This window comes from Manis pentadactyla, chromosome 2 (assembly GCF_030020395.1).
Source record: "Manis pentadactyla isolate mManPen7 chromosome 2, mManPen7.hap1, whole genome shotgun sequence".
Lineage (NCBI taxonomy): Eukaryota > Metazoa > Chordata > Mammalia > Pholidota > Manidae > Manis > Manis pentadactyla.
This window is the reverse complement of record NC_080020.1, coordinates 200,831,213-200,850,910: the sequence shown is the minus strand read 5'-3', so window position 1 is coordinate 200,850,910 and position 19,698 is coordinate 200,831,213. Positions and strand designations below refer to the sequence as shown.

Sequence of the window (19,698 nt, the reverse complement as noted above, 5' to 3'; positions counted from 1 at the left end):
CTAATCTATTAACTGATTGGCTTCTAAATTTTGGAGTGAATGGCAGCAATAGGCCCTGGATTATCATCATTGTCAGAAAGTTCACCTAAGAATGAGGCTGTTTGCTGATCAAATCACTTGTTCTAACACGACCTGAACTGGCCTGTTGAAATAACAGATAACACTGAAGAAAAGCTGGTCCCTACAAGTTTTATTTTTCTAGCTTGCTTTGTCAATGCATTCCGTAAGAGGTGAACTCCTCATTCCTTCTGCCCAAAAACATAGTTAGAAAACGGTCTGAAAGAGATTTGGCACCAGAGATGGAGCTGGACAGGCCCCTCTCTAGGAACTGAGAGATAAAAATTGGTGACAGATGACAGAGTATCTTTTTATGCCAGAACTCTTCACAAAAAAGCCACACAACGCAGAAAACATGATTTCATTCCATATGCTGAAACTCAGCTACCCCTGGGTGGAATTTGGAAATTCAGAAGACCACGCACACCACCCTACAAATAAAGCAGTAGTGAGGCAGGGCCACAGCAAGAACAAGACCCAGTAGGTAGCTGCCCAAACTGTGATTTTGCCAGCATTAGGATACAACCTTCTAATCTCTGCTTTTAGATCCTCCCTTAGTAAGATCTAAAGTTCCACCACCAGAGTTTCATCACTTTATTTCAAAATGTATGTTTCTATAATACAACAAATAGCCCCACAAAGGTAATGACTAGGGTATTTACGTAGCTGTATGAAAGGAGTGGGCATAGCTTTGGCTTATAGGCAAAGAGGAAAACTCAGCAGGTAAAAAAGCCCTGCGCACAACTGAACACCTGCACCTTGACAATCCTGCCCAAAACCTGACCTGGTGTCACAGTCACACTAGTAAGAACAGAGGTCAGGGTTTCCACACACTGATGCAATGGCAGGTCCCTTCTTTCACTCAGCCATTGTCAGCAGATTAGTATGGTATAGGGAGACTCCTAACCTTTAACCCCATTGTCGAAAGCTCATGGAATTTAGCAATAACCACAGGAGGGGTGTAGTTCTGGACCTCTAGGCTGGCCGGGTAGGAGGAAGTCCTACATTAACAGCACTAGCAAAGTGCTATACTTGGGTGTTTCTACTTATAATGGGTGAGGCTTGGGATTCCTGTAAATCTCTCTTCAGGCATCTCAGTTCAAAGAAGGTCCTCTGGGAAGTATGAACAATAAAGAGTTATCTATTTTAATCACTCTCCAGAAAATCATTCTCTGACTTTTTTCAAAGACTCAGATGTCCTTATACTTGTCAGAAAACAAATGTGGCTTAAGCCAACATCTGGAACAGAGAAAAATGTAGCAACCACAAAAAACACAATTAAATTAATAAGGAATGCTTTTCAGACATAACATCCCACAGGCCAAAAAAAGTGTTTTTAGAACTATCCAGAACAAAGTTATAGAAGTAATTTAAAAGCTAAATTTAAGTGGATTAATTGCTGAAGGGCATTATGTAGGAACAGACCACCATGACCTTCTGGCCATGCCAAGAATGGTACCCCAACTTCTTTTCTTTGGGACATGGAGGAATCCATAAACAGAAAGAACAAATATGTGTTACAGATTTAAAGGCAGGTTTATCATTTCATTCACTGTACACTTAGAATTTACAGCTGAGTTGTTCAGATGTTCTGAAACAAGACATCTCAAAAAGATGCCTATGGTCACCGATGGCCCAGGCTTAGATGTACTACAGAAATCCTTCACACGTGATCAGTTTTCTTTGAATACTTCTCAAGGACCAGCAATTCAGTATTATGGAAATGTGTTCATTTTCTTGATGGAGAATGCTAACTTGCACAAAATTCTTTTTTATATTAAAATCTGAAATCTATCCCTACTTTCCCATTGGGCACACAAGAGAGAAATTATGTGCCTTCTGCCATATGGCAGCCTCTCAACTATGTAAAGACCATTACCATGTTGCCTCTAAGTCTTTTCCAGTCTAACTATTTCCAGATGTTTAGCTTCCTCTCCATCTTGGTCACCTCCCGTGGATAAATATTAGTTTATCAGTGACCCTCCCAAAATGAGAAGCCCAGAACAGAGTAACATAATAAGCAGAATGATGTGGGTTTAATCTGACCAGCAGAGTTCATGGGGACTATAGCTTTTATTATCTGAAGTAGCAACTGTGTCATACTGCTTCCTCAGTGATCACCAGGAAGTCCCATTCCCCAAGATTTTTTCATAAAAGCTACTATAAAACCAGAGTTCTCATTCTGTATGTACACAATTTTAACTTTTCTTTAAAAAAAAACAGAATATGATACATATCTTGATTAAACATGATCTTGATAGTCTCAGCCCATCCAATCCAGTATTCCTGGCTATTTTGAACTTACTTTTCAATTATGGACTGTATCAGACATATCAAATAAAAAAGAGTATAGAGAATAATGTAACAATCAACGATTTGCCCAGAACCCAGCCAGGCTTAAAAACATATTGTGAATAAAATTAAAGCTCCTACCATATGCTTTCTCAATTTTATCCCCCTCTTCCCCAGCCACACAGAGGTAATGGCTACTAGCCTGAATTTATATATTTCACTCCCATGCTTTAAGACTATTTTGAATTTTTATTCCATCATCTATTATGTTTATGTTATAGAGAAACTTGATAAGCATGCAATCTAGTCTGTCTTCAATTAAGTAACTCAAATGTTGAAGAAAGCAGCACTGTCCTCATCTATCATACCAGTAATCCCATCAAAACAATGAGGTGACTCAGGCATGATTTATTCTTAGGGAATCTTACCAGCTCTCAGCAAATCAAGTGTGAAGCACTTGCAAGTAATACATTGAATGATCTAGTCTAAAACAATATTAACACAATTGTTTGGTCACTGATAAAATATGCCTTTCCCCCTCTCTTTGGGAATTCCTTCTGCAAGCTCCTAGCATAACATCCCCATTCCCAGTTTCCCCAAATTGCTGACATAGTTCTAGGATCTCTTGCACACAAGGCTATAACTTATCTGGGTCCACAGATTCGCTCTTCCTCTACCACCTCACTTACATCTAGCTTCAGGGCTTTCCTTTCAGTTTTCTGATGGAGACAAGACAAGGCACGAGTTTAAAAAGTCTGCCCTCTAACACCATACACTACCCATCCCATCCTCTCTCCAGAATGTTTTTTAACATGCAAACCAAGGAGCTTTTATCCGCTATTTTATAAGCAGGATTATCCCCATTACACAAACTAACAGCCTGAGGCAAAAAGGGGCGCTCCTATTCATGTCACATTAATCTGGGAGGCTTTCCCCTATGTATGTTGGCTTGTTTGTAATTCAACGACTTTCCCCAGTGACTTTCACCAATGACTTTCCCTCTTCTGTTCTTAACAATTCAGGCTCCCCTCACTTGGCTGTAAAGCCTGCAGCAGGGTAGCCATGAGATGGGCTTTCAGAACAGTTCATTGGACAGTAGTCCAAGAAGAGGAATTCAGTCCAGGAGGATCTCAGGTTGCAGGCTCATGAGGTCAGAGAGGATCTAGGTAATATCTAATACCTTAATTTGATAGAAAAGGAAATAGAGGGTCACAGAGGTAAAGTCAAAGGAAAAGTAAATGTCAGATTTCACACATCAGAACCCAAGATTCCTCAAAGGCCAGGTAAAAGACAAAACCCAGCCAAGCCTCCTTTTTGAATAACCAGTAACCAATGGGATATGGAATGTGGCTCCAATATCATAAGACTAGGAGTCCCTTAAGCACTTCATAGATACACAGATCTGCTAAGTCACAAAATGTCTCAATTCACAGTTGCTTGCATTTTTAGGTTACTAGGTCAGTTTCTGTGTCCAAACTTGGGCTAGGCAGAGAAAGGTACCAAAAAACAAAAAACAAAACAAAACCCAGAGCTGCTTCTCCATGGAAAGACATTAAAGTTTCCTGGAAAACCTAAGTATTGAGCCTCTATTTTTTTTCCAACTGTATTCTTTTTACTCTTCCAGCATCTTTTCCAGAGTTAACCGCCTCCATTTGGAGGTGATGAAACATGCAGGGAACCCACTGCAGATGCTAGCACTGCTCTGAGCACGGTCTCCCCTTTACTTCACTCAGAATTAAGACTTTTGGTTCTTGGTTTTTATATTCCAGTCCCAGAGTATTTTTCACTGTAGAAGTTACATGAAGACAGTCTTATGCTTTCTAGTAGTGGTCTACAACCAGGCTCTAGCTTCTCCAGGAACACTATACAGGACGGATTTAAATGTGTATTAAACTAAGAGGCATTCTCTCAAATGAGCTTAAATGCATTTTATTTTTAGACAACCTATTCTTTCTTTAAAACAATGCCTTCAATCCAAATAAACCAAACTCAAAATAAACGAAGAGCTCAAGATGACATCAGTCCCACTTGTCTAAGTCCTGGTGTTGTGTGGATGAAAAGCAGCAGCCAGTTACAGTGACAGGTGATAGATGTAAATAGTCAAATTTGTTAACATTTTTCCATTTCTAAGCCATCCTTAAAGAAAATCATATATGGGGTCACACCATCCTCATGGTAGTCCAGCAGAGCAACCATGCCATCTGGATTCATGTTTTCACCATTATCACTTCTATCAGCAATAGAAGGCACTTCCCATCTTTACTGCTACCCTCACACACACAGATACACATTGGTCCAGAGAAGGTAAAGAGCCTTGTCCAAATAATCATAACTAGTCAGTAAGTAGCAGAGCTTAAACAGAACCAGGTCTCTTGAGTCCAGGGTCTTTGCTCTGTTCAGGACTCCATGCTGTCACCTAGCTCTTATTTGGTTTCCAATAGCCCTTAATTCGAACTTGAAACTCACTTGTGAAAGGGATTTCAAAGGTGCATACGCAGAGAGATTTGGGTTTCTAGAAAGCCCCAGACAAGCGGGTACTGGTGAGCTGTAGGCAGGGAGCCAGTCAGGGTCCCTTTTAAAGCATGAGTCCACTCTGCTTTGTAGTATTTGAACTGAAGGCAAATAGCCTTAAATTGAAGGCATCGTACCTGCATGGTAAAGGGCTGTATACCTGGACCCAACACAGCAGCAGGCACATAAAAATACACTGGATTACAGAAAACCTTATAAACACAACACTGGGGTTAACATCATTTCTGTTCCCAGATGAAGCAACAATCATAATTGTACACAGGCATAACTTTGGAAAACCTAAATCAGAAACATTTAAGGTTTTAAGTCAACAAATAAAAGTTACACTCTCAAATGTCAGATAAGGGACAAAAACACAAATAATACTTACAAACACCTTAGAGAGAGGAAGGAAATTACAAGTAAGTATATATAAATCAAAGGGGAATAAAAAACCATCATGGGGCTTTTAATCCTCCCATTGTGCAATTCACTTTAGCACGGTCAGCGTAACCTTTGTGCTACTCTCACTCTCATCAGCTGAAAAATTTCTCTTTAGCTAAACTCAGAGTATCCAAGGGCTTGATTAGAGCTCTTCAAGTACATAAATTAACATTAGCAATGCTACAAAAATAAACCGCCACCCATCCACTTCTGCATACAGCCATCTTTTCAGCTATTATCCCAAGTCAAAAAAGCCCAATCTTTACCAGCCTAGAGTCACAAACTGCCTAGAATGATAGGTTTTATGATCAAGCTCTCATTTGCATCATGAATAATTTCCTCAGAAGTAATTTAAGTCAAATATGTAAAGTTTTATCAAATTCACTATCGGGTAGCACAGGGTTGTCCCTGAGGTAGACTGAAACCCAAACTAACTCTAAGTCCAGCATTCTTCCACTGCATGACAGAAGACAGTCAAGAAAGAAAGGAGCCTTCCTCAACCTGGCCACAGACCAATCCCCTTCCTCCAGGCAATGACCCCATAGGTGTAAACCTGAGCGAATGACTGCATCCAGTCAAGCCATCCTCTCAATCACAAAAGCAAAGTCAGGAGCAGATTCTACTGCCGGTGGGGACATGACTTCTATATCCTGAAAATAGACGGTACTTGGATCCACTGACGTGGGATAGAGGCTCCTCATCACTCTTAGTTGCATAAATTTCAGGGCCCATGGTTCACTCAGTGTAGCTAAAGCTTTGGCTACACAAAAGAGAACTGGCTAGTTTGATGAAATAGAAAAAGTACACTCAACACATGTGACAAGACCTATGATCTTGGTCCATACTCCAGCTCTATAAGGGACTCACTCTCTGAACCTCAATAGGAAAATGGGGGATGGGAAACACCTCCTCTCAGTATCATTGTTAGCAAAATGCCCAGTTCAGTGCCTGGCAAACATTCAAAGCACAACAAAGGCTGGTCTATTTCCTTGGGACCTCTCTGCTCAGAATACTTTCTTGCTTACTCTCTGCATTCCTGGGTCAAAATCTATTTCTTTTTTTTTTTTTTTTTGTGAGGGCATCTCTCATATTTACTGATCAAATGGTTGTTAACAACAATAAAATTCTGTATAGGGGGGTCAATGCTCAATGCACAATCATTAATCCACCCCAAGCCTAATTTTCATCAGTCTCCAATCTTCTGAAGCATAACGAACAAGTTCTTAGATGGAGAACAAATTCTTACATAGTGAATAAGTTACATGGTGAACATTACAGGGGCAGTCATCACAGAAGCTTTCGGTTTTGCTCATGCATTATGAACTATACACAGTCAGTTCAAATATGAATATTCATTTGATTTTTATACTTGATTTTTATGTGGATACCACATTTCTCTCTTTATTATTATTATTTTTAATAAAATGCTGAAGTGGTAGGTAGATACAAGATAAAGGTAGAAAACATAGTTTAGTGTTGTAAGAGAGCAAATGTAGATGATCAGGTGTGTGCCTGTAAACTATGTGTTAATCCAAGCTAGACACGGGCAATAAAACATCCACGCATGCAGAAGATTTCTCTCAGAATGGGGGGGGGTGTCAAAATCTATTTCTTATAACCCCCTGAATAGCCTACCAATACCAAGTATCACTCTACTAGTGTCTCATTTATTAAAATCATCTGTGTGTATGCAGGTGGTTATGATAATGTTTTAAGTTTAATATCCTAAATTTTAATCTTGCCACTCAAAGTGTGATCCACAGACCAGCAGCATCAGGATTACCTGGAAGTTGGTTTGAAAGGCAGATTCTTAGGCCCCCAGCCCAGATCACCTGAATCAGAATTTATGAGATCCCATAAATTTGGATAAATCTAAGATACATTTGCATCTTAAAGTTTGAGAAACACTCTTCTAGAAGGCAAACAGACATTCAATAAATTGGAGCCTACTGACACGCAAAGGACAATTGTGGCACCTGTGCTGTTAGTGGTGCTCCATGAATCTTTATTCAGGTGGAAAGCAACTATCGATCAAAGCATTTTTACTGGAAGGACAGGATAACTGTCCACTCTTAACTTTGTGCCTTTTGTGTTTGAAAAATGATGCACTAAATAAACTGGCTTTAAGGCAATATTTAAATCTTCTATATTAATGCAATCTTTGTTGCGTGAAATAAGTGCTCTGAATATAATTCAGAAATACAAACATTCTGATTATATGTAAACTAATAAATTACAAAAGTACTTTCAACATAGTAATTCCTGGTTTCTAGGATGCAACACAGATGATTAGTAATAAGCTTCCACAAATTGAATGTTCTCAACTAGGATGACAAAGTTCTAAAGCACATCACTGTTACTAATGTACACTGTGAGTCTGTGTTTGTGCCTTTCCCCCTTCCCATCGACTTTCTGAAACATTTTTTAGTTTTTTCTAGTTATATGTGAAAGTACAATTTTTAAATGCTCCTGAAAGTAAAATTTACAATACAAATTCCTAAAATGAATCACCAAGTGCTGGATACAAAGACTGGTAACTTTGTGTATCAGGAAACAAAAACCAATCTGAGTGAGTCATCTCTCTGATCATAGATAAGACAGTCACAGCCAGGGCTTGGTGCAAACAAATGGCTACAGCAATCACATGCCAGAATCTCCTGTTTAATGGTTTCTCACATTAAAATGTATCAGTCAGCTCTGTGAAACCAGGAAATGGAACTCAGGCCACCACAAAAAAGAACAAACACTCTCTTGAGTTTTATGTATCTTATCCTTCTGCTCTATGTCTATTTGAATTTTTGGTACATAAAAATAAAGGTGCTGTTTTGTCAAGAGGTAAGCAGAAAGGTAAAAAAGCTAACTAATACGACTGAGTTTTTGAAATACTTCATAAGGAAATTTCAATATTTTTTGGAGGTTTATTTGTTGAGTTTTGATCCAAAATGAAAAAGGTAATCAGAAGTTGGCAAATGCCTCAAAAAATGTAACAGAGGAAGTGGTAATAGGCTCTAGCAGCAGAAAAGCCTGTTCTGATTCCATGCATAATTTGTATGCATGGCTTTTCCTCAGGTACTCCAAGCTTGAAAGAGAAAATGAGTGGGAAGTGAACATGGGCCATGCACCACTGCCATATAGATGATACCCTTTGCAGTCACAGAAAATTGCTCCAGGAATGAAAAGATAGATATCCTCTTGAACCCTGGGCAGGGTATATATGCCAGGACCTAGCCTACCCCATGTTGGCTAGGCTCAACACAGGGATAATGCAAATACCCAGGCTATGTTTTTCAAAAGTGAGTATTTATCACCACCATACATCCATTTGCAGACAGGGCCCAAGGAAACATCACTTAAACAGAAGATATGAGCTCCTGCACCCAAAATGTAATAAAATAGCATGTCCCTTGGAAACACTAGAGTCCAGCTAGGGAAAATGGCAGTAACACCCAGGCCCTTAAGTAAAAGAAATCTAAAATTTCTGAAACAAGATAGAATCCCCCCATAAAGCCCCCATGCCAACCCCCATTATTTCCATGAAGCATACACTACCTCATAATGAAGGGAACGAAGGGGGCCATGCTGAGGGCAGAGTAAGTGCCATCCATCGGGGAAGGGTAGAGCCTCCCCAACACCAAAAGTAAGAGGAACATGCTTGGATGACGGTTTAGTTCTCCTATATCACTGAAAAAAAATTATTGTATATAAAAAATCTAAATTTAAGACATGAGGCACTATTTCAAACAGTTTTCTCATTAAATAATTATGTATGTAAAGTAAGACTCTATGATCTTTCCCCCATCCACTTCATATGTTTCTAATGTGCACATTAGGAAGGACAACGGCAAAGTCACACTGGGCTTGCACACACAATTCTCTTCTCAAAGCTAATCATCTGGCAATCCATGTCTGTGTTTTAAGTTGAGCTGTTCATAGAGTAGAGAGGTGCCTGTTCCAGAATATGAAATGTGAAGCTTTCAACATCCAAATGTACTTAAAGCATGAACAGTCACTTACTAGGGCCAGAGAAGCCTCTCTACTCAAATTACTAATGTGAGGAAATATATCATAAACAGAAGTAAAATTCATTGATGATATTTTATTTCCCCATTACAGAAAAATGGTATAAATTTACACCAAGTGCAAAAATTGCTGTAAGAATAAAAAAAGTACATGTTCTAAGCTGTTCATACTAAAAATTCCACTACCAGCTACAGAATGATTGAAAGGACAATGGTAAAACTTTCTATTTGCCCTAATCAGACTGGAGGCTCTCTTAATGGCTTTTTTCATATTCCCGGGGTCACTGGCCATCTTTGCTCAGGTTGACTAATACCATTTCTGATGACAGATTAGTCAGCTATTTGCTATATTTTACAATGGTCAGCTGCAATAGACCAGCAATAAAAAATGAAGGGTGTGTGTTAAAGCAAACTCAATATGTAAACACACAGATTTTTAAGCATAATTGGAAGAAAATAATTTTAGAAGAAATCACCATGTGCTCTAAGAGGCTAGTTCTTGTTTAACACTGAAAGCAGGGTTAAATTTGATAACATTTAATATGAAAGAGGATTTTAAAAGTATAAAACATAACATGAAAACAGGATTTTATTCAACCTTTCAGGCACAGATCTCCTATAAGGAGTCAGGGAACATGATGTAATAAAGAAGCACTTAAAAAAAAAAAATCCATCTATGCTACAAGGAAGGACTTGATTAAAAAGTTGCCTGGGGGGAAAATATCAATTAATAAAGTAATTCACATTCTTGGTTTCATTTTGTCCCATCCTATTCTTTTCTTACCTGTCCACAGTACTGGCTACAGCTTCCAACTGTTTGAGGAGAAAGGGATAGAGTTCTGGGAAACGAGAAAAAAATTCGCTCCCTGTCATTCTGTGGAGGGAGGGGGAAAAAAAGATAAATTACAATCATTTATTTCCTCTTATTTGATAATAAAGCCTTTTTATTATTTTTTATAAAGAAGATAAGTAAGGTCATTTGTTTGGAATATTTAATGAAATAAAGTTAAGAACATAACGCACATCTCAAAAATTTAACAATCAATAGAAACAACACATTTAATTTCGAGTTTGGAAATGCTCCTGATACATGGAATTTTACCTCAAAATTTAAGATTATGCATATTTACAAATATTTGATATTAAATTCTGTCAGAGAAGAAATATATAATTCATGCAAATGCCCAGTTTCCACAGTTGATTTGGACTATGAATATAGTCAATACACAGTTGACTTGTGACTGATTCAGCTTCAGTAATATGGGCAGGTCTGGAACAAGGTTTCTCAGACTTGGCACCAATGACATTTTGGAGCTGATAATTCCTTGTGGAAGCTGTCCTGTTAGCAGCCTCTTCGGGTTCTACATACTATATGCCAGTATTACAACACCACCTTCCGAGTCAGGACAATCAAAAATGTCTCTGGACATTACCAAATGTACGATGAGGGGCAAAATGGTGCCCACCTGAAAACCACTGGTCTGACATGGTTATCAGAAGTACCAAGTTGTTGTGCGTGAGATACTGGAGACCCTCTCCCAACTGACGCCTGCGGGAATTACCTTTTCCATCTTTACAAATACCACTCTTGAACTCTACCAAGATCTAAAAATACTTCCTCAGACTGCATAACTGCCCTCAAAGCTCCAGCTAAACATAGCATTTAATCAAATTTTCTGTGTTCTTAACTATTAAAGAACTACTCTAAACGGGTGGCATAAATATTCCATAATCTGCCCCCGTGTACCCATTCTGAATGGATGTCCCTATTAATGGAGACCCAAAATATCATATTCTTAAAAGCTGAGGTATATTTTACACACAGTGAAGTGCTCATATCTCTTTTTTTTTTTTTTGAAAGTTCAGAAATCCATACATTTATTGGGCAGTTGATTTTTGACATGAGTGCCAACATCATTCCATGGGGAAAGAAAAGTCTCTTCAACAAATGGTGCTGGAACAACTGGATATCCAAATGCAAAAGTGTGAAGCTGGACCCCTACCTCACACCATATACAAAAGTTAATTCAAACTGAACCACTGACCTAGATATAAGATATAAAACTTAGAAGAAAGCATAGGTGTAAATCCTTTTTTAAAAATTATATGCAACAGTTTTTTAAAAATAATTTTCCAAGTCTTCCCATAATGAACAGCTTTTACTTCATTGTTATCCTCCTGAACAGCTAGAAATCAACATTTACATTTTTAAATTTTAACCATTATGTACACTATTTTAATGACATCTTCCTTTAATACTAGAACCAAATATGCTGACCAATAAGTAGTACAGATTTAAAGTATCTTCTTAGTAATTATGGTGTTAACAGTTTGTTGGGATTTATCATATGCTGGATGCTATTCCAAGCTGTCTTCAACTAGCTGACTCAGGAAAATCATGCCACCTCCCTAGGCCTATTATATCTCTGCAAAATAAAAGGCTAGATTAGATTATTTCTATTTGTTTAATCTAGCGGTAAGAACCCATTAATATATTCCTCATGAATTTTTTTTTTTGAGGGCATCTCTCATATTTATTGATCAAATGGTTGTTAACAACAATAAAATTCTGTATAGGGGAGTCAATGCTCAATGCACAATCATTAATCCACCCCAAGCCTAATTTTCATCAGTCTCCAATCTTCTGAAGCATAACGAACAAGTTCTTAGATGGAGAACAAATTCTTACATAGTGAACAAGTTACATGGTGAACATTACAAGGGCAGTCATCACAGAAACTTTTGGTTTTGCTCATGCATTATAAACTATAAACAGTCAGTTCAAATATAAATACTCATTTGATTTTTATACTTGATTTATATGTGGATACCACATTTCTCTCTTTATTATTATTATTTTTAATAAAATGCTGAAGTGGTAGGTAGATACAAGATAAAGGTAGAAAACATAGTTTAGTGTTATAAGAGAGCAAATGTAGATGATCAGGTGTGTGCCTGTAGACTATGTGTTAATCCAAGCTAGACAAGGGCAATAAAACATTCACGTATGCAGAAGATTTCTCTCACAACAGGGGGGGTAGGTTCTAAGCCTCACCTCTGTTAATCCCCAATTTCTCACCTGATGGCCCCCCTGCAACTGTGCCTGTCTTAGGTTGTTCCTCCCTTGAGGAATATTACCCGTCTCTGGCTAACCAGTCATCTTCCGAAGACACACAGGGAAATGTAAAGTTGGTAAGTGAGAGAGAAGCCTTATTGTTTGAAAAGGTTAGCTTTTTACTGCTTTGCATATTAATGCCCTGTGGTTTCTATGCCCAGCATTTGTCTTGGGGTATCTTTACCACTTGGAAGAATTATGATACTCAGTAAATTTGATATGAGGCATGAGTTCTATTTAAGGGTTGTAATTAGGAAGGAAGAAGAAAAGCTATAGAAGTAGCAGGCGGAAGAAAACATGGGAAGATTGATTATTTCTTTGACATATCTTCTTGTAGAGTAATTTCAGCATGTATAGGTTTTAAACTACTACTTAAATTGCGCACACACATTAACATAATAGGAGTATAGTTATATAACCAAAGCATACCTGTAATTACCATCCATCTCCAGTGAAACCAAGAAAACCAGTTAGGCACCTTAGGCATTTGGGAAAACTTACCTATGATATGGTGGATATTGTCCAACTGAACTTGAACAGTCTGAGAGAAATCAGATAAATTAAAACAACCCATTCCTGGGGAATGTTCACATCCCTTATGTTCTTTTAACAGTAAATAGTCTGTAGTTGTAAGATTTTGGAGCGCTACAATTTGCACTTCTCCTAATTCTTGGTTGAGTTCCAACAGTATAGATCCAGTCAAATTTGTTGTTTTACTGAATGCACAGGCCAGCTTAGATATCTCCTTCCTCATTCTCATGGCAAGTCCAGGAACTGGTGGGATGAGTGCATCTACAGCTGTAGCAGTGCGTGGATCTTTGTTGGGGTTTTTCGATGATCATCTTCTGGCATGAGTCTTCCAGAGAGTGCTGATCTTGGAAGTTCTTTTTATATCGTATCTTAGTTCATTTTCGGGGTAGCCAAATTAGGCTTTGATCCTCTGTATAAACACAAACAGGCCCTTTGCCAATACTTTTATATGCCCTTTATACCCTTCTGTAGAACTCATTGGAGGTCACTACACAGGAACTGCCTTTTTTTCTTTTTTTTTTTGGTATCATTAATCTACACTTACATGATGAATACTATGTTTACTAGGCTCTCCCCTATACCAGGTCCCCCCTATATTTACAGTCACTGTCCATCAGCATAGCAAAATGTTGTAGAATCACTACTTGCCTTATCTGTGTTGTACAGCCCTACCCTTTCTCTCACCCCCCCATGTATGCTAATCTTAATACCCCCCTTCTTCTTCCCCCCCTTATCCCTCCCTACCCACCCATCCTCTCCAGTCCCTTTCTCTTTGGTACCTGTTAGTCCATTCTTGAGTTCTGTGATTCTGCTGCTGTTTTGTTCCTTCAGTTTTTCCTTTGTACTTATATTCAACAGATGAGTGAAATCATTTGGTGTTTATCTTTCTCCGCTTGGCTTGTTTCACTGAGCATAATACCCTCCAGCTCCATCCATATTGCTGCAAATGGTTGGATTTGCCCTTTTCTTATGGCTGAGTAGTATTCCATTGTGTATATGTACCACATCTTCTTTATCCATTCATCTATCGATGGACATTTAGGTTGCTTCCAATTCTTGGCTATTGTAAATAGTGCTGCGATAAACATAGGGGTGCATTGGTCTTTCTCAAACTTGATTGCTGCATTCTTAGGGTAAATTCCTAGGAGTGCAATTCCTGGGTCAAATGTTAAGCCTGTTTTGAGCATTTTGATGTAGCTCCATACTGCTTTCCACAATGGTTGAACCAACTCACATTCCCACCAGCACTGTAGGAGGGTTCCCCTTTCTCCACAGCCTCGCCAACATTTGTTGTTGTTTGTCTTTTGGATGGCAGCCATCCTTACTGGTGTGAGGTGATACCTCATTGTAGTTTTAATTTGCATTTCTCTGATAATTAGCGATGTGGAGCATCTTTTCATGTGTCTGTTCGCCATCTGTATTTCTTTTTTGGAGAACTGTCTGTTCAGTTCCTCTGCCCATTTTTTAATTGGGTCATTTGTTTTTCGTTTGTGGAGGCGTGTGAGCTCTTTATATATTCTGGATGTCAAGCCTTTATCGGATGTGTCATTTTCAAATATATTCTCCCATACTGTAGGGATCCTTTTTGTTCTATTGATGGTGTCTTTTGCTGTACAGAAGCCTTTCAGCTTAATATAGTCCCACTTACTCATTTTTGCTGTTGTTTTCCTTGCCCAGGGAGATATGTTCAAGAAGAGGTCACTCATGTTTATGTCTAAGAGGTTTTTGCCTATGTTTTCTTCCAAGAGTTTAATGGTTTCATGGCTTACATTCAGGTCCCTGATCCATTTTGAGTTTGCCTTTGTATATGGGGTTAGACAATGGTCCACCTTCATTCTCCTACATGTAGCTGTCCAGTTTTGCCAGCACCACCTGTTGAAGAGACTGTCACTTCGCCATTGTATGTCCATGGCTCCTTTATCAAATATTAATTGACCATATATGTCTGGGTTAATGTCTGGATTCTCTAGTCTGTTCCATTGGTCTGTGGCTCTGCTCTTGTGCCAGTACCAAATTGTCTTGATTACTATGGCTTTATAGTAGAGCTTGAAGTTGGGGAGCGAGATCCCCCCTACTTTATTCTTCTTTCTCAGGATTGCTTTGGCTATTCGGGGTCTTTGGTGTTTCCATATGAATTTTTGAATTATTTGTTCCAGTTCATTGAAGAATGTTGCTGGTTGTTTCATAGGGACTGCATCAAATCTGTATATTGCTTTGGGCAGGATTGCCATTTTGACGATACCGATTCCTCCCAACCACGAGCATGGGATGAGCTTCCATCTGTTAGTATCCCCTTTAATTTCTCTTAAGAGTGACTTGTAGTTTTCACAGTATAAGTCTTTCACTTCTTTGGTTAGGTTTATTCCTAGGTATTTTATTTTTTTTGATGCAATTGTGAATGGAGTTGTTTTCCTGATTTCTCTTTCTGTCGGTTCATTGTTAGTATACAGGAAAGCCACAGATTTCTGTGTGTTGATTTTGTATCCTGCAACTTTGCTGTATTACGATATCAGTTCTAGTAGTTTTGGGGTGGAGTCTTTAGGGTTTTTTATGTACAGTATCATGTCATCTGCAAATAGTGACAGTTTAACTTCTTCTTTACCAATCTGGATTCCTTGTATTTCTTTATTTTGTCTGATTGCCATGGCTAGGACCTCCAGTACTATGTTAAATAACAGTGGAGAGAGTGGGCATCCCTGTCTAGTTCCCGATCTCAGAGGAAATGCTTTCAGCTTCTCGCTGTTCAATATAATGTTGGCTGTGGGTTTATCATAGATGGCCTTTATTATGTTGAGGTACTTGCCCTCTATTCCCATTTTGCTGAGAGTTTTTAACATGAATGGATGTTGAACTTTGTCAAATGCTTTTTCAGCATCTATGGAGATGATCATGTGGTTTTTGTCTTTCTTTTTGTTGATGTGGTGGATGATGTTGATGGACTTTCGAATGTTGTACCATCCTTGCATCCCTGTGATGAATCCCACTTGGTCATGGTGTATGATCCTTTTGATGTATTTTTGAATTCGGTTTGCTAATATTTTGTTGAGTATTTTTGCATCTACGTTCATCAGGGATATTGGTCTGTAGTTTTCTTTCTTGGTGGGGTCTTTGCCTGGTTTTGGTATTAGGGTGATGTTAGCTTCATAGAATGAGTTTGGGAGTATCCCCTCCTCCTCTATTTTTTGGAAAACTTTAAGGAGAATGGGTATTATGTCTTCCCTGTATGTCTGATAAAATTCCGAGGTAAATCCATCTGGCCCGGGGGTTTTGTTCTTTGGTAGTTTTTTTATTACCGCTTCAATTTCATTGCTGGTAATTGGTCTGTTTAGATTTTCTGTTTCTTCGTGGGTCAATCTTGGAAGGTTGTATTTTTCTAGGACGTTGTCCATTTCTCCTAGGTTTCCCAGCTTGTTAGCATATAGGTTTTCATAGTATTCTCCAATAATTCTTTGCATTTCCGTGGGGTCCGTCATGATTTTTCCTTTCTCGTTTCTGATACTGCTGATTTGTGTTGACTCTCTTCCTCTTAATAAGTCTGGCTAGAGGCTTATCTATTTTGTTTATTTTCTCGAAGAACCAGCTCTTGGTTTCATTGATTTTTGCTATTGTTTTATTTTTCTCAATTTTATTTATTTCTTCTCTGATCTTTATTATGTCCCTCCTTCTGCTGGCCTTAGGCCTCATTTGTTCTTCTTTTTCCAATTTTGATGATTGTGACATTAGACCATTCATTTGGGATTGTTCTTCCTGTTTAAAATATGCTTGGATTGCTATATACTTTCCTCTTAAGACTGCTTTTGCTGTGTCCCACAGAAGTTGGGGCTTAGTGTTGTTGTTGTCATTTGTTTCCATATATTGCTGGATCTCCATTTTGATTTGGTCATTGATTCATTGATTATTTAGGAGCGTGTTGTTAAGCCTCCATGTGTTTGTGAGCCTCTTTGCTTTCTTTGTACAGTTTATTTCTAGTTTTATGCCTTTGTGGCCTGAAAAGTTGGTTGGTAGGATTTCAATCTTTTGGAATTTACTGAGGCTCTTTTTGTGGCCTAGTATGTGGTCTATTCTGGAGAATGTTCCATGTGCCCTTGAGAAGAATATGTATCCTGTTGCTTTTGGATGTAGAGTTCTGTAGATGTCTATTAGGTCCATCTGCTCTACTGTGTTGTTCAGTGCTTCCGTGTCCTCACTTATTTTCTGCCCAGTGGATCTATCCTTTGGGGTGAGTGGTGTGTTGAAGTCTCCTAGAATCCTAGAATGAATGCATTGCAGTCAATTTCCCCCTTTAGTTCTGTTAGTATTTGTTTCATATATGCTGGTGCTCTTGTGTTGGGTGCATATATATGTAGAATGGTTATATCCTCTTGTTGGACTGAGCCCTTTATCATTATGTAGTGTCCTTCTTTATCTCTTGTTACTTTCTTCTTTTTGAAGTCTATTTTGTCTGATATTAGTACCGCAACCCCTGCTTTCTTCTCGCTGTTGTTTGCCTGAAATATGTTTTTCCATCCCTTGACTTTTAGTCTGTATATGTCTTTGGGTTTGAGGTGAGTTTCTTGTAAGCAGCATATAGATGGGTCTTGCTTTTTTATCCATTCTATTACTCTGTGTCTTTTGATTGGTGCATTCAGTCCATTAACATTTAGGGTGACTATTGAAAGATATGCACTTATTGACATTGCAGTCTTTAAATTCGTGGTTACCAAAGGTTCAAGGTTAGCCTCTTTAGTATCTTACTGCCTAACTTAGCTCGCTTATTGAGCTGTTATATACACTATCTGGAGATTCTTTTCTTCTCTCCCTTCTTGTTCCTCCTCCTCGATTCTTCATATGTTGGGTGTTTTGTGCTGTGCTCTTTCTAGGAGTGCTCCCATCTAGAGCAGTCCCTGTAAGATGTCCTGTAGAGGTGGTTTGTGGGAAGCAAATTCCCTCAGCTTTTGTTTGTCTGGGAATTGTTTAATCCCACCATCATATTTAAATGATAGTCGTGCTGGATACAGTATCCTTGGTTCAAGGCCCTTCTGTTTCATTGTATTAAATATATCATGCCATTCTCTTCTGGCCTGTAGGGTTTCTGTCGAGAAGTCTGATGTTAGCCTGATGGGTTTTCCTTTGTAGGTGACCTTTTTTTTCCTCTCTGGCTGCCTTTAATACTTTGTCCTTGTCCTTGATCTTTGCCATTTTAATTATTATGTGTCTTGGTGTTGCCCTTCTTGGATCCTTTCTGTTGGGGGTTCTGTGTTTTTCCTTGGTCTGTTCGATTATTTCCTCCACCAGTTTGGGGAAGTTCTCAGCAATTATTTCTTCTAAGATACTTTCCATCTCTTTTCCTCTCTCTTCTTCTTCTGGAACCTCTATAATACGGATATTGTTCCTTTTGGATTGGTCACACAGTTCTCTTAACGTTGTTTCATTCCTGGAGATCCTTTTATATTTCTCTATGTCAGCTTCTATGCGTTCCTGTTCTCTGGTTTCAATTCCATCAATGGCCTCTTGCATCCTATCCATTCTGCTTATAAACCCTTCCAGAGTTTGTTTCATTTCTGTAATCTCCTTTCTGGCATCTGTGATCTCCCTCCGGACTTCATCCCATATCTCTTGAGTATTTCTCTGCATCTCTGTCAGCATGTTTATGACTTTTTTTTTGAATTCTTTGTCAGGAAGACTGGTTAGGTCTGTCTCCATCTCTGGTGTTGTCTCTGTGATCTTTGTCTGCCTGTAGTTTTGCCTTTTCATGGTGATAGGAATAGTTTGCAGAGCTGGGACAAGTGATGGCTGGAAGAACTTCCCTTCTTGTTGGTTTGTGGCCTTCCTCTCCTGGGAGAACAGCGACCTCTAGTGGCTTGTGCTGGGCAGCTGCCTGCAGACAGGGCTTCTGCTTCCTGCCGGGATGCTATGGAGTTTATCTCCGCTGTTGCTGTGGGCATGGCCTGGCTCGGGCAGCTACTCCAACGTGGTGGAGTCGCGTTGGAGGGGTAGCGGCCTGGAGGTTATTTATCTCCGTAAGGGGCCTCCGTGCTCCCTGCAGCCCAGGGCATTAGGGTGCCCAGAGATCCCCGGATTCCCTACCTCTGGATTAAGTGTCCTGCCCTGCCCCTTTAAGACTTCCAAAAACCACCTGCCAAAACAAAACAACGACCACAAAAAAAAAAAAAAAAATTTTTTTAAATCAAAAGTAAAAAATAAATAAAAATGGCCACTCGTTTTTCTTTATTCTCCAGCGCCAGCCTCAGGCATCTGCTCACCGGTCTTGCTGCCCTGTTTCCCTAGTATTGGGGTCCCTATCCCTTTAAGACTTCCAAAAAGCGCTCGCCAAAACAAAGCAGGAAAAAAAAAAAAATGGACGCTCGCTTTTCTTATGTCCTCTGGCGCCAGGCCTCCGGTACCCTCTCACCGTTCTTGCTGCCCTGTTTCCCTAGTATCCAGGGCCCCACGTATGCACTGTGTCTGTGCTCTGGTCCGGATGGCGGGGGCTGGGTGTTCAACAGTCCTGGGCTCCGTCTCCCTCCCGCTCTGCCTATTCTTCTCCTGTGGAGCTGGGGGGAGGGGTGCTCGGGTCCCGCCGGGCCGGGGCTTGTTATCTTACCCCCTTTACAAGGCACTGGGTTCTCACAGGTGTGTATGTGGTCTGGATATTGTCCTGTGTCCTCTGGTCTTTATTCTAGGAAGAGTTGTCTTTGTTATATTTTCATAGATATATGTGGTTTTGGGAGGAGATTTCCGCTGCTCTAC

The 19,698-nt window shown here is 39.3% G+C and overlaps 1 protein-coding gene across 11 annotated transcripts in view; it reads right to left on the bottom strand.

Moving 5' to 3' along the window:
* Window positions 1-19,698, bottom strand: part of THADA (THADA armadillo repeat containing) — a 362,728-nt gene that overhangs the window by 193,831 nt on the left and 149,199 nt on the right. For 10 of the 11 annotated variants that reach the window (XR_005032689.2, XM_036925595.2, XM_036925596.2 and 7 more), the window contains exons 27-28: window positions 10,108-10,197; window positions 8,854-8,985 (exon numbers count right to left, since the gene is read on the bottom strand). The exons of the other annotated variant lie outside the window; for it this stretch is intronic. Coding sequence is in view for 9 of the 10 variants with exons in the window: in XM_036925595.2 (XP_036781490.2) it covers window positions 8,854-8,985; window positions 10,108-10,197 (222 nt within the window). In the remaining variant the exon portion in view is untranslated. The remainder of the gene's footprint in view (window positions 1-8,853; window positions 8,986-10,107; window positions 10,198-19,698) is intronic. 11 annotated transcript variants of the gene reach the window in all.